General features: G+C 35.7%; 1 protein-coding gene across 3 annotated transcripts in view; it reads right to left on the bottom strand.

The window, feature by feature from the left end:
- The window catches only part of PCDH11X (protocadherin 11 X-linked), a 770886-nt gene that overhangs the window by 537154 nt on the left and 218608 nt on the right, over positions 1–15124 (bottom strand). Inside the window, exon 7 of one of the 3 annotated variants that reach the window (XM_036270520.1) lies at positions 1845–1859. The exons of the other annotated variants lie outside the window; for them this stretch is intronic. Within the exon in view, the coding sequence (XP_036126413.1) occupies positions 1845–1859 (15 nt within the window). The remainder of the gene's footprint in view (positions 1–1844; positions 1860–15124) is intronic. 3 annotated transcript variants of the gene reach the window in all.

Below are 15124 nucleotides of genomic sequence, written 5' to 3'. Positions count from 1 at the left end.
GAGTGTGGTATTGACCAAAGAATGCTAAGGAACACAACTAAGTTTTAAGATTTAAAACCTCGGAATAATCGTTGCAAATATGACTGTTAGCAGGTAGATAACCTCCATGCAGAGAATAACACCAACAAACACAGCAAGAAACCCTGTATAATCAAAATGCATAAGTCAGATGCTGAAATTTTACATATTTAAAACTGCCATATATTTATGTTTTAAAAGTCTATGCTTATTTACCAATACAATAAAGACATGGAAAAGTTCTGCCTTGCATTACCTGTATCATGAGTTATATGTTAAGAAATCCAGGATTCCTTTTGTAAGCTTTTTGTTACTATATATGCTCATTAAATATGCATATATGTAATCTCATTACTTATCTGGAAAGGGAGATATTGGCAAGATTATAAAGAATTTAAAAGTAAATTTTCTTTCTGGAAAACAAATAAAAATGAAAACAAATCCTCTACACAACAGTAAATACATTCATCTCAACTCTGCTTTCAGCTCCTGTTAGTGAAAACTTTAATAGAAAACACAGTCATCAGAATTCTACAATTCTACAGAGATTTCACTACTTTTTTTCAAGTCCATTTCATTAGTTAAAAAAAATAAATATTTAAAAAGTCAAATCCTGATTTAATAAAAGGGAGATTTGAATAAATTACATCCTTCCCATATTCAATGAACTTTAAATGAATTTCACTACAACCCATTGCCAGGCAACTAGGCATCATCCTTAGGAATTTCAACAACATACTTATATGAAATTGACAAGTTGAACAAATAGTTTACTGAGTATTTCAGCCTTGCAAGATTTTAAATAAGTGGGATTTTTCTCATTAACTTTATCAATCATTCATAAATGCAAGATTATACCTAATACATTGATGCTGTTATTTTAAACCTCAAGAAAGTTATGCCTATGATGTATGATTGTCAATGAAGCTAAAACCATTTAAAGACAAATTAAAGTTTTATCTTAGGATTTGTATATGATTGAACTTCTGTGGAGATTATACTTCATTTTGACTGATAAATTGACAACTTGCTCTTTCTGTGAAGTTTTTTTTTTATATATTCAGGGAACATTTGCTTATAAATTATAGCAGCTGAGAGATTATCTTTCTGCATGTATTAATTTTCATTTCTATCTCCAGGTTTTCGCTTCATCACTATGGACCAATGGTCCATGAAAGCTTGAAAGGGAAAGATCATTTAATACTCTGATGAAGGACTAAGAGAATATCAGTATAAGTATTTTGGAAAATGTTCATTCCTAAACACAAGCTTTGAAATATTTTAGAAATTATGGGCCTTATGGGATAACAGCCCTAACAATCTGCTGGAGATTTTTAGGGCCTCGGCTGTTCATAGATTCAATGATTTGGACCACAGTACCCTACGTTTTACCCAACCATGCTTTACTTGCACTGACAGGGAAAAAAATACAGCAATAGCCCTGGCTGGTTTGGCTCGGCGGTTGAAGCGTCAGCCTGCAGACCAGAGAGTCCCGGGTTCGATTTCCGCTAGGGGCACATACCAAACAAAATAAAATAAAATAAAATACAGCAATAATCACTAATTGCAGAAATTACAATAAAACTTCACTGAAACACAGCTAATAGAAGTAAAATATGTTAGAGAAATTATGTTTATATTTAAACACTGTTATTCTTTTTTTTTTTTAAATCCTCATCTGAGGACAATTTTCCATTTTTGTTCAGATATAGTGGGGGAGAAACATCGATGTGAAAGGGACACGTCGAGTGGCTGCCACCCGCATGACCCAACCAGGGCCCGGGACAAACTGCAACCAAGGTACGTGCCCTTAGCGGAAACCGAACCTGGGTCTCTCTGGACTACAGGCTGACGTTCTAACCTTTGAGCCAAACTGGCCAGGGCTGTTATTCTTTCTTTTTTAAGTTTACTTTTTATTGTTGACATTATTACAGATGTCCCCTATTTCTCTCCCACTTCCATTCTCCACCCCCCCCCATTCCACCTCAGGCATCACCACACTATTGTTTGTTCTTATATGCCAATATACCAGAGGCAATATTTAAATAATATACTGCGTTACTTCTAATCACATATATATAGGGTGTCCCAAAAAATGTATATACAAAAAAGTGTAATTATAAAGCCAGTGTTTATTAAAATACATTTCATTTTCAAAATAGAATCTACAGACACCTTGTATATATAGTTTGGGGAGGCACCGTTTGTGTGTGTGTGTGTGTGTGTGTGTGTGTGTGTGTGTGTTAACTCTTTCAAGAAAAAGGGTACCTCTCTTCAATAACAATATAAAGATATCTAATATATGAAAAATACATAATTATATGTAAGTCACCTATAGTGGTATAATAAACTGAAAGATCACTGAAATGTACTCTTACAAAATGAGCAACTACTTTATATCTTCCTGAACCACAATCTTTTTCCATAGAGTTTTGTGTTGGAAACAGACATTCAATAGCAAAATGTGCTTCATTGATAGAAAATAGATGCATATATGTCACTATCAAACTCATAAGAGTTGTTCAATAGAAAAATATAATAAATTATATTATTTGTCAAAAGATTTTATACTCAGAAATGGTATATTATTTAAAATATGTTTTAATCTGAGTCATATATTTCACATACAAAAATCTTCAGAAATATATATACATTCAATATAGATGGATTTCTACTAACAGGCATGCATTTAATGAAAGTAAATGTGCTTAGTTGATAATTTATTCAATATAAAATTTCTGACTGTTCAGTAAAGAAAGTGGCAGCACCCTCCACAGTATATTTTAACTCAATAACTAAATATTTTAAGGTATTATAGACTATTTAAAGACAGGGCTTCTTAATTTTGAATGTTAAATTTTAATGGATTATGCAGGAAATATTCACACTCATGTTCTTATCATATTTCAATTAAAAATAAATTATGTTTCGATAACCTCTTTGCTTTAGACTTGTTACATTTATTAACATTGATATAGTAAGAATCCCTGTGGGATGAGAACTAGTGAGAGATTTTTTAAAAACTGTAAAACTGGTTATGTGGTACTCATTCACCCTTTTGCAACTGCAATGTATATACGTGGGGTATTAAAATCAATATAAGTTCAAAGAATGGAACCCAGAATTATTTATCCCTTTTCAGATCTACTACCAAAACATGGCATCTTATATTGCCTTTTTAAATGTGGAAATTTAGGAAGAAGCAGATACCCTGGACCGTGATTTCAAAACCCTGTATGTTTATATAACCAAATTATGTGATTATGGTTTGCACTGAATTATCATGAGGCAAAGTATCAAGGCCAAAACAGAAAAATGCTCTTACAGAACAGTACCAATAAAGTGCTTGTATATGAAAATCACTTTACTTGTGTTTTATAATTTAGAGTCTACTGTATGAACAGGTCTACTTCTCAGTCATTTTCTTAAATGAACAATAATATAAGCAGTAACTCCTAAAACATTCAAAATGATTTTGAACCATGATTTTGTCTTAATGGCAAAATTCTGAAACTATTGAAAAAGAAAATGTTTCTGTTATTTTCAAAATGCATTCATCTTTGGTAAAATCTTTGTTCTACTAGAAAATATTGTGAAAATATAAAACATCTCAGTTACTATGTAGAAATACTAAATTATTAAAATGTACTTATTGACATGATTTTTCAGTATCAATCAGGACCCAAGTATGAAATGAAAAAACAAATCAGGTAAGATTCCTTTTTATGTAATAGCTGATAAAATAAGGTTTTACCATGCAAAATTATAATGAATTAAATGTTCATTATGGAACATTTTTGAAAATCCAGTTTTCTCTTGCATTTCAGAAACACTTAATGCTATCTAATGGCAGTAACAGTTTTGACATGGACTCCCCCTTCTCTGTTTCTTTGCAAGGAAGAGACCTAAAATAGCATATGCTACAGTAAGTCTAAAGAATACCTCTCTTAAAGGCAGACTGAATTGGCAACCTAGAGAAATGGATTTGGGAATTTCTCAAATATGAAGAATTTGGACAAATTATGACAAAAGAATCTGAATGACATTGGAGGCCCCACAGACTCATATCCATTTGAAATGCCTGATCTCCTCCAATCTCTGATGATGTCACTTATTTCAGATTTTAACTGCATAGAGGGAGACATTTCAGCCTCCCTTCTGGACTGCTCAAAGTGAAGTGGAGAGATGAGTAGTAATCCAGTGAACTGAGATGGAAAAGCAGCTAAAAGTAATGGGGAGAGGATCTGAGCGTATAAAATAATGCCGATTATGTTCATTTAATTACTTGTGTGAAGGAGTGATAAAATGCACATTGGACATTGACTATAATCCTTAAGCACTTTGTAATCAGAGTCACTGAAGTCTCCTTCAATCAGCGGTTGTCCCTATCCTGTCCTATAGCAGATGTGCATTTTACCAATAAACTAAGCCAGATTCTCCTAATGCATACGCTACTCCTGGGGAGTTTAATAAGCATTTCTGGAAGCTACATTAACTCTTTCAAGCACTGAAGCAGTAATTTTCAATGGTACCCTCTGGCCCACCAAAAAGACAAGAAAATGTCAAAACCAACAGTGTGTGTAGGTTGCTCACAGTGGCTCATTGAGTCTGCATTCCAACCTGACATAATTTGCAATTTAACCAAAACATCTCAGAAGGAGATCAAAAACAGGTTGTTGATGTGCTTTGTACCGCCTTTGTACCAATGTTTACACCTGTTGAGTCCCAGGAAACTACTCAGAGGACAACAAACTAGAAAGTAGTGCAAAGATATTTCTGCTTTCCAGGATTTTAAAACAGGAAATGTGAATACTCTCCAGGTCCATCCATGCAGTCAGAGAAAGATGATAGCATATTATTTCCTTTATATGTGGAGTCTCATGAACAAAATAACAAAATAGAAACAGAGTCATAGATACAGAGGATTGATTGACAGCTGTCAGAGGGAAGAGAGTTGGAGGGCTGGGTGAAAAAGATGAAGGGATTAAGCAAAGAAAATAAAAACCCATAGACACAGACCACACTATAGTGATTACCAGAGGGTATGGGGGGTGGGGAAGGTAGAAGAGGATAAAGTGGGGGGTAAATGGTGATGGAAGGAGACTTGACTTGGGGTAATGAACACACAATACAATATACAGATGATGTGTTATAGAACTGTACACCGGAAACCTATATAATTTTATTAATCAATGGCCCCTCAACAAATTCAATAAATATTAAAAAATAAAATATAAAGGAAATGTGAAAAGAACCCATATATGATAATTCATAGAGAAATTAGGTCAGTTTGAATGAAGAAAATGTAATAGAAGGTAAGTAGAAGTGAGGGCAGATCTTATTGGGTCTTATAGACTGTTGTAAGGACCTTGGATTTAACTCCAAATGAGAGGGGAGCTAATTAGAGATTTGAGCAGAAGGTTTAGCTGGCTTCCTATTTTTTCTTTATTGATTTTAGAGAGAGAGAAAGGGAGAGGGAGAGAGAGATAGGAACATCAGTGAGAGAGAACATCGATTGGCCACCTTCTACATGCCCCCCACTGGGGATCGGGCCCACAACCTGGGCATATTCCCTGACAGGGAATCGAACCAACAACCTCTTGGTGCATAGGTTGATGCTCAACCACTGAGTCATACCGGCCGGCCTGGCTTCCTTTTTAACAGTTCTTTTCTGGCTGCTATGTTGAAAATCGAGTGTGGGACAGTAAGATAATTATAGATATTATTGGAATAATTCAGGTGAGAGATAATGATAGGGGCTCGGACTAGTGTATAAATCACGAAGGTGGTGAGAAATGATTTTTTAATAATCCAAGTTTGACTTCAAGTCACAAGTAGGAAGCTTATAAATGAGGACGCCACTTCTAAGCAATGGAACCCACAGATAGAGGCTTGGAGTAGTTTCAGTCAAATTTTCAGACTGCCTCATTGTGTGATCTTTAAATAAATTTTAACATTTACTTTTGTTTCTCTTAATTAGTTAATAAGCTTTTGATGGCACTGACTGTGCAGTGAGCATTACACTAGACACTGTGAGATAATTAAATAATAATATTTAGAAAACTGTAGCTAGATGAGAGTGGGAAGGTTAGATTCAGGAAAACTGGTAGAAGAACAATTAAGGTACTTAATGAGTCAGGACTCATCTATGACAAATAATATGAGAAAATAATGTTAAATGATAAAGGGCTTATAATTTTTTAGCAAGAAACAATAAATATTAAATATGCATGATTTGGATGGTAAGAAAATTATATATTAATGTCAATTTCCTTGCAATTCAATGACATTGAAATGGTCACATACAGGTCTATAACAATAACTTAGGTCTAATGTCCGGTCTGAAACATTGAATGAGTCAGTTCCCTTTGGAATATTATAGTTTGATTTATATAAATAACTGTCAGATACTAAATTATATTTTCACAGCTAGAGTATAGGATAATATAGATTTTATAATGTCTCTTTCATGCATGGACTAAGCGCAAAGCATAATTGATAAATCTAATATGCATAGATGAATTAAAAAAAAGAGTGATATGCTATCCCTTTCATGCTTCTCTTGCTATACCATATACAAGATGTAATAAACCTAATTTATGACTCACATTTCTGTCTTTCTTGGCCATCCTACACACAGTCCCTAGGGCTATTTAACTTGTTCTGCATATTTCCTATCCTTGAACTAAGAAGCAATCAGTGAAAATTGCTTTGGCCCCTTATGCTCTATATTATTTGGCTTCTATAAAGCTAGTAGATGGAAATTTAGCTACTATAAGGACATTTTAGATACCAATTAGGAGTTTTCCTGTACAGATCCACAAGCCACTTGGCAACTGTATTCTAATGAAATAAGAAAGCTAAGTTTTCTTCCATCATACTAATCATTATCATGTTTCTAGAGCAGTGACACTAACATTGGGACACATGCATGCATACATGTAATATGCAAATGTGTATGCATACACTAATGTGTGTAGTATGTGTGTGTGTGTATATATATATACATGTGTATGGTTTGTTCCTATGTGTGTATAATGCGAATACACACACACACTGATTTTAGTACAAGAAAGAAATTTAAGGCATATTTCTCAACAAAAGATTAGATAGAGTCACAAAGTGGCAATATAGAAGTTTGATGATTCTGAACAAGAAAGACTCATCACAGTCACATTTCCATGAAACTAAGAACAAGGGCTGATCAACCAGGCCAAATTCCAAGCAGATAAAATTCTCCCCTTTGAGTCTAGAAATGTTTCCTTTATGACTTCAGAGGAGCCATTTGCTTCCTTGCACCTGCATTCTAGTCAGGGATTAGGACCCCCAGGTAGCAACCATGCTCATCTGGAAGCAGAAACAATGTCTCCCATTCCGTGAAGGAAGAAGAAGCAAGCTGGCAATGAGATAGAATCACGAGCTGTCTTTTCTTCTTTCTCCCCATGTCTGACCCTAGATCATGTTTCATGTCAGAACCACCACACTCAGAAACACAAGCTCACTGGGGTTTAATGCCTAAGTATTCCTCCTTTGAGGTCCCAGGAAAACCGACAAAGATAATCTTTTCCTTCGATTATATTATTGGTCAACCCAGATAATTTTTATCTGAAGATGGAAAAATGAACGTTCCTTGAGTCTTGTGAGAACTGCACTCCCTCTGACTCACATGGTTTCCTAAGTGGATGATTTACAGCAAAGATCAGCAATTTTTTTCTATAAAAGGCTAGATAGTAAATAATTTAGGCTTTGTGGACCATATGGTTTCTGTTGCAAATATTCAGCTCTACCATTGTATTTGGAAAGAAGCCATAGGCAATACGCAAACGAGTGTGGCTGTGTTCCAATTAAACTTTATTTATTGACATTGAAATTTGAATTTCGTATCCTTTTCACACATAATGAAACATTATTTTTCTTTGGTTTTTCTTTCAACCTTTAAAAACTGTGGAAACTGACCTTCGCTGACAGGCAGGCTGAATGTAGCTCAAGAGTCAAAATTTGTTGTCCTGGATTTACAGTACAAGGTCCTTTCTTGTATGTGTAAGATTATGAATAAAGGGATAGTGGAACTGGTAGACAGGCAAGGAGGTTTTTCTTTTCATTTCCAGCTGGGCAGAAAATAAATTCCCATGTGTGTGTGTGTGTGTGTATGCAGAAAATAAATTTCCATGTGTGTGTGTGTGTATGCACACGAACAAAAAATAAAATCGTGTGTGTGCAGAAAACAAAGTCCATGTGTGTGTGTGTGTACACGAACAAAAAATAAAATCCTGTGTATGTATAAAGAAAACAAAGCCCCGTGTGTGCATGCACACAAAAAATAAAATCCTGTGTGTGTGTGCAGAAAAAAAAGTCCCGTGTGTGTGTGCATATGCACATACATGCATACATGAGCATGCTTCTGTACATACAATACAGTTAGATACTACATGAGACACGGCTACACAGTAACTGAAGTGGTTTATAACAGAAAGATCTGTGACACACATATTGGAACAAATGCTAAGCCGTTATTTGAGAGGCTATATTCATTTCTCACAAAGAGGCTTCTATTGTTCACACCATTTTTGGAATATTCTATTTGAAATGACATTTCAAGGTAACTACCGTGAAGGCAATGACATTTTGGACCTCAAACATTCTGGTAAATTTGTTTAAACACTGGCAACATTACCTTTATAACAATGTCCTACCTGGTGATGCACGTTAATCATAATTCCATTTAAGATTTTAAGGTATTAACATTTAAGTATTCATTCTTTTAACTACCTTAAGTTTTTATTATTTTTTTAAAAACCAAACTCATCTACTCAATTTTATTGATTTATTTAATGAATACTTGAAAAACTAACTTTAATATCATTTGAGGTTGAGACTCAACTAGTGCATAATGATTTCAAATAATCTTTCTCCAATTATTCCTATGATAAACCTCATTCACTCCCCACTGGCTCTGGTGACAGAGTGAAAACAAGAGAAATAGATGGTAAACAGCTGGTCAAGCATCTAGTTGTCTCATTCTAACCATTTGGTTGCTTGTTGTGGCTGCTGGTATCCATACATTTCATAATCCGATCAAGTGTACATATCTAATATTTGACATAAAGTATAAATATCTATTTTTTTAATCCTCACCCAAGGATACTTTTGCATTTATATTCAGATAGAGCGGGAGGGAGAGAGGGAGAAAGAGAGAGAGAGAAAAATCGACATGCGAGAAACACAGAGTGGCTACCACCCACACGACCCGAACTGGGGCCGGGGACGAACTGTAACCAAGGTACGTGCCCTTAGCGGGAACCGAACCCATGACTCTCTGGTCCATGGGCTGATGCTCTAATCTCTGAGCCAAACCGGCCAGGGCCAAATATCTATTCTTTACTATAAAAAGCATGCAATAGCCCTGGCCGGTTTGGCTCAGCAGTTAGAGCGTCCGCCTGCGGTCCAGAGAGACCTGGGTTCGGTTCCCGCTAAGGGCATGTACCTCGGTTGCAGTTTGTCCAAGGCCCTGGTTGGTCGTGCGGGTGGCAGCCACTTGATGTGTCCCTTTCACATCGATGTTTCCCTCTCTCTCTCTTCCTCTCTCTCCCTCCCACTCTGTCTGTACAAAAAATGGAAAAATGTCCTCGAATGAGGATAAAAAAAAAAAAAGTATGCAATAAAATTTTCTTAAATCCAAATTATTGTTTTCCAAGAAGACTATGGACTTGTACCAGGTTTACCTTTTAAAGCCCACAAGTGACTTTAAACAAGGATTTTATAAGGCATATGCTAATTTGATTATTTGACTACTTAACCCTGACTGTACCTAGTTCTGTTCAAATACTAGCATAAATTTATAATCTCAAGAAGATCCCATTTGCCACATTTGTTTTTAAAACCTTCATTCCAATTATTTTAAAACATTTTGTACAAATTCAGATTTCTACATTTTATTTTCAAGTGAAAAACAACTTCTTATAGAAGCCAATTACAAAGAGAATATGGTTCCTAAAGCACTACAGATGTGCAGAACAATTTTACATATGGGATAACTTCTCTTTGCCCATTTAAGGAGGTATCATATATTCACAGCTGGAATTTCTTTAGTAAGAGGTCTTCTAGGGTAAAACCAGCTGCCATTTTACTGTCTCCCAAAGACAAGCCACTCAGCAGCACATCAAAACATTACTACATAAAACAAAAATAACACATGGTCTTTATAAACACACAGCTGTTCGATGTATTCACCATCACTTCATTATATTCATATAAAGCAAAGAATCAAGTTGTGTCTGAAGTTTTCAGAGTAAAAAGAATATAGGCTAGATTTACCAATGAGGTTGTTGTAATATCCAAATGTGTCAATTATCTTTTTTCAAGCTTTCACACAAAAACAGGAATTGCCTATTAGATATTAGACAACTCACATAAAATCTATCAGAATTATTGCATGGGGCAAATATCTGACCAAGAGTGAGGAGGCCTAGATTCTAAGGCTGGTTCTATCAACAAGACTTTACGCTCTAGGCAAGTATCTGTTCTCCAGGTTTCAGCTCTAAGGCTGGTTTTCACGAAATGAGTTTTACAGTCCCTTCCAGTGCTTGCTGATTCTAAAATCTAGGTAGCGTCGTCCTTCTTGTTTTAGCAATAAATGTTTCTATCTCTATCTATGTGTTTATCTCTCTATCACCTAGATCTCTAATTTACTTTATACAGTAAACAGTTATCCTGGGGATTATGGAAATGGGGAATTATATAATCTAAATGTTTTAGAAAATATTTTTTCGCATATAGAGTTTATACCTTCTTCAGGTTTTAAAATCCTTTAAGACCATAAAGCTTCCTTTCTAACATACTACTGCATACTTTCTATATTTAATCCATCTCCTAAACACGGAAGTTGCTCAAGCAAGTGGAGCCCATTTATTTTCAGAAATATTTTCCCTCTCCAGATTAAAACACATTTTACTTTTTATTTATATTTTTTAAATGTTTATTGTTGAGAATATTACAGATGTCCCCCATTTTTCCCCCATTGCCCTCCTCCACCCAGTTCCCATCCCACCCCAGGTCTTCTCAACACTATTGTCTGTGTCCACAGTTTATGCATATATGTTCTTTGGTTATTCTCTGCCCACCTTCTCACCTTCCCTCTGAGATTTGTCAATCTCTTCCATGCTTCCATGACTCTGGACCTATTTTGTTTGTTGGTTTATTTAGTTCATTATATTTCACATATAAGTATGATTATGTGATAATTGTCTTTCTCTGTCTGGCTTATTTCACTTAGCATAATACTCTTCAGATCCCATCAGGCTGTCTCAAAGGGTAAGAGATCCTTCCTTTATGTAGCTGTATAGTACTCCATTGTGTAAATGTACTACAGCTTTTTTATCCACTCATCTATTGATGGATACTTGAGGTGTTTCCAGATCTTAGCTATTGTGAATAGCACAGCTATGAACATAGAGGTACATATATTCTTTCTGATTGGTGTTCCAGGGCGGTTAAGATATATTCTTAAAAGTGAGAACAATGGGTCAAAGGGCAGTTAGATTTTTAAGTTTTTGAGGAAATTCCATACTGTTTTCCATAGTGGCTGCACCTGTTGGCAAGGATGTAGAGAAAAGAAAACCCTAGCACACTCCTGGTGGGAAACACATTTTATATTAAGTTAGTTAAGTAATAACCTTGAAACTAGGACCTTGGATAAAATTAGTGGCTGCTGCCTTTTTACTAAATTAAATTTTTTTTTTCCTTTATTGTTTTTTTGAGAGAGAGGACGGGAGAGGGAGAGAGAGAAAGATAAAAACATCGATGAGAGAGAACATCAACTGGACACCTCCTGCATGCCCCCCACTGGTGATCTGGCCTACAACCTGGGCATGTGCCCTGATCGGGAATAGAATTGACGATCTCCTGGTGCATGGGTTGACACTCAACCATTGAGCCACACCAGCCGGGCTTGACTAACTTTTTTTTTTTTTTTTTTTTTATCCTCACCCGAGTACATTTTTCCATTTTTTGTTCAGATAGAGTGGGAAGGGGAGAGAGAGAGAGAAAAAAAATACATCAATGCAAAAGGGACACATCGAGTGGCTGCCACCCACATGACCCAACCAGTGTCGGGAACAAACTGCAACGGAGGTACGTACCCTTAGTGGGAACCAAACCTGGGTCTCTCTGGAATGCAGGCCGATGCTCTAACTGCTGAGCCAAACCGGCCAGGGCTAGAACCCCTTTTTGACATGACAAATTTGTAAGACGCTAGGGAACAGATTAGGTTCTAATTAACTGAGGTATGTACATTAATTAAGGAGTATAACTTCAGAGTAGCCTATGTGTACTCTAACGCTGATCATATATAATCATTACTTTCTTACCCAGGGCAGGTAGAATATGTTTGCCTGCCAGTTGTCTCATGCTGTTAAAATTTATATACATAAAGAAAACTATTTCTTCAGTCATTAACTTAAGGATAGTTCATTAGCGAAGAGAACCAGAGTCAATGTTAGATTATTTCTTTTGTAATTTAGATGTATGTTTTAATGCTTTCTCTTTAATCCTGCTTGCTCTGATGTACTGGAAACAAGGTCACTACTCCTATAGTCTTACCACAAGGACGTGCAGCTTTGGTAGGAATAAAAAAAGAAAAAAATGAGAGATAAAGATATGCCACACTAGATTATTTGAATCAATAGTAGCAATGAAATCACAGTTGTTATAAATGGTACTCTTCTAGCCATCTGATTCCATGCATAATTTCTAATGTTGTCAGATTCAAGAAGAACCAATGCTAGCTTTATACACTTCATGTAATCAGTTGGAAGCTGTCATTATTTTTTAAATTTTAAAATATGTTTTTATTGATATTTTAGAGAAAGAGGAAGGGAGAGAGAGAAAAAACAAAAAAACAAAACAAAACAAAAACACTGATCGGCTGCTTCCTGCATGCTCCCTACTGGGGATCGAGCCCTCAACCCAGGCATGTGCCCTGACTGGGAATCGAACCGGGACCTCTCAGTCCATGGGATGATGCTTAATCCACTGAGCCACACTGGTTGGGCTGAAGCTGTCATCACTGATGAAGCTCTATTGTCTGTACTATACTAAATCACATGCATTTTAGAGAAAATATATCAACTTCCTTGGAAGTTTATCATTTTTATGTAATGTTTTCAGTAGACTTTTGAATATTTTTATGTGGCCTCTTTCCAAGCATATTGCTCTGATTGAAGTTTCATGAGAAACAAAGAAGTCTTCCAAAAGTAAGAGATAATTAAGAATACAAGCAAGTATCAAAACACAAATCTGAGTGTTTTCGTGGTTGATCCTAATATTCTATTCAGGGAATCTCCTACCTTAAAGAATTACACAGCATAAAAGGATGAAAACCATTAAAAGAAAAACTCATTGACAAAAGACCATATTCACTAACATGACAGTTAACTGAACTGTTACTGTGTTAATCTTTTACAGAAACATGCATTAATCAGGCAACAGATTTACTGATCCCTTTAAATGTTAATACTGTATTAGGCATGATGATAATTCAGTTAAGATACAGTGGGATTGTGTGAGATGTGAGACTTCTGTGATATTTACAAATACGACTGTAGCGATACAGGAACAATAACAGAGATGAGAGAAAAAAATACTTACAAAATTATTTTAACCATATATTACTCATTAATTAAAGAAAGACTGAAATGTGCTACGTCAATGGCCTGCGGCTTCTTAAGACCTTCAATTCGAAAATGTAACATTATACCCAAGAAGTATAATATATGCAAATACTTTTAATTTGGTAAAATAGATACAACAAAAATATTTTTTATTTATTTATTTGTTTTTATCCTCACTCGAGGACATTTTTGCATTTATCTTCAGATAGAGCAGGAGAGAGAGAGGGAGGAAGAGAGATAGAGACTCATCGATGTAAGAGAGACACATCGAGTGCTGCCACCCACACAACCCCAACCAGGGCCGGGGACAAACTGCAACCGAGGTATGTGCCCTTAGTGGGAACCGAACCCGGGACTCTCTGGTCCACGGGCTGATGCTCTAACCGCTGAGCCAAACCAGCCAAGGCCAAAATTATGTTTTAAAGATTGCAATTCAATGATAATCAATGCATTTGCAATGTTGTGCAGCCATCACCAGCACCTAACCTTCAGAACCTTTTCCTCACCTCAAATGGAACCCTCATATCTATTAAGCAGTCATTTCTCATTCCTTCTTTCCCCAAGCTACTGGTAACCAATAATATGTTTTTTTTCTCCATTTGATTATACTTAATATTTCATATAAATAGAATCATACAGGGTCCGGCCGGTGTGGCTCAGTGGTTGAGCGTTGACCCATGCACCAGGAGGTCGCCAGTTCGATTCCCAGTCAGGGCACATGCCCAGGTTGTGGGTCCGATCCCCAGTGGGGGGCATGCAGGAGGTGGCCAGTCGATGTTCTCTCTCATCAATGTTTCTATCTCTCTCTCCCTCTCCCTTCCTCTCTATAGAATTAATAAAGAAAAAAAATAGAATTGTACAGGTATGTGGGTTCTTGTGACTGTTTTCTTTCAACTGGCATAATGTTTTTTTAATGTTCATTCATACTGTAGCATATATGTGTACTTCATTTCTTTCTTACGGCTGAATAATATTCCATTCATGAATAAACCATGTTTTTTTTATCCACTAATCAGTTGATAGACATTTGGTTTGTTTCCAACTTTTGGCTATGTAATAGCATATATGATATATTAATCAATGTAGTGATTATATATGACAAACACACAAGCATTCCATTATTTCTGCTTATATTGATTGTTAGTATTTGGTTTAGGTAATTTTGATAAAGAGGTAATGGGGAAAGCTAGTTGTTTTGTGTTACATACTCTGGGAACACTAGGATACAGGTTTAAATGGGCAGTCTTATGGCATATTAATGCAGTGTTTCTGCTCATAATCTGAGCTTGCTAAAATTAGACAAATAGACAAGACACCACCTCCTATATCAAGATATAACTAAGATATAAATGTAGATCTCATAATCCTTCATGCAAAAGCTTTCTCTTATACATTTTCTCCTCAGTAAACATTTATTTAACTTACAGCATTTAAAAATG

Source organism: Molossus molossus, unplaced genomic scaffold (genome assembly GCF_014108415.1).
Source record: "Molossus molossus isolate mMolMol1 unplaced genomic scaffold, mMolMol1.p scaffold_m16_p_2, whole genome shotgun sequence".
In the NCBI taxonomy this organism is placed as follows: domain Eukaryota; kingdom Metazoa; phylum Chordata; class Mammalia; order Chiroptera; family Molossidae; genus Molossus; species Molossus molossus.
This window is presented reverse-complemented; position numbering and strand designations above follow the sequence as displayed.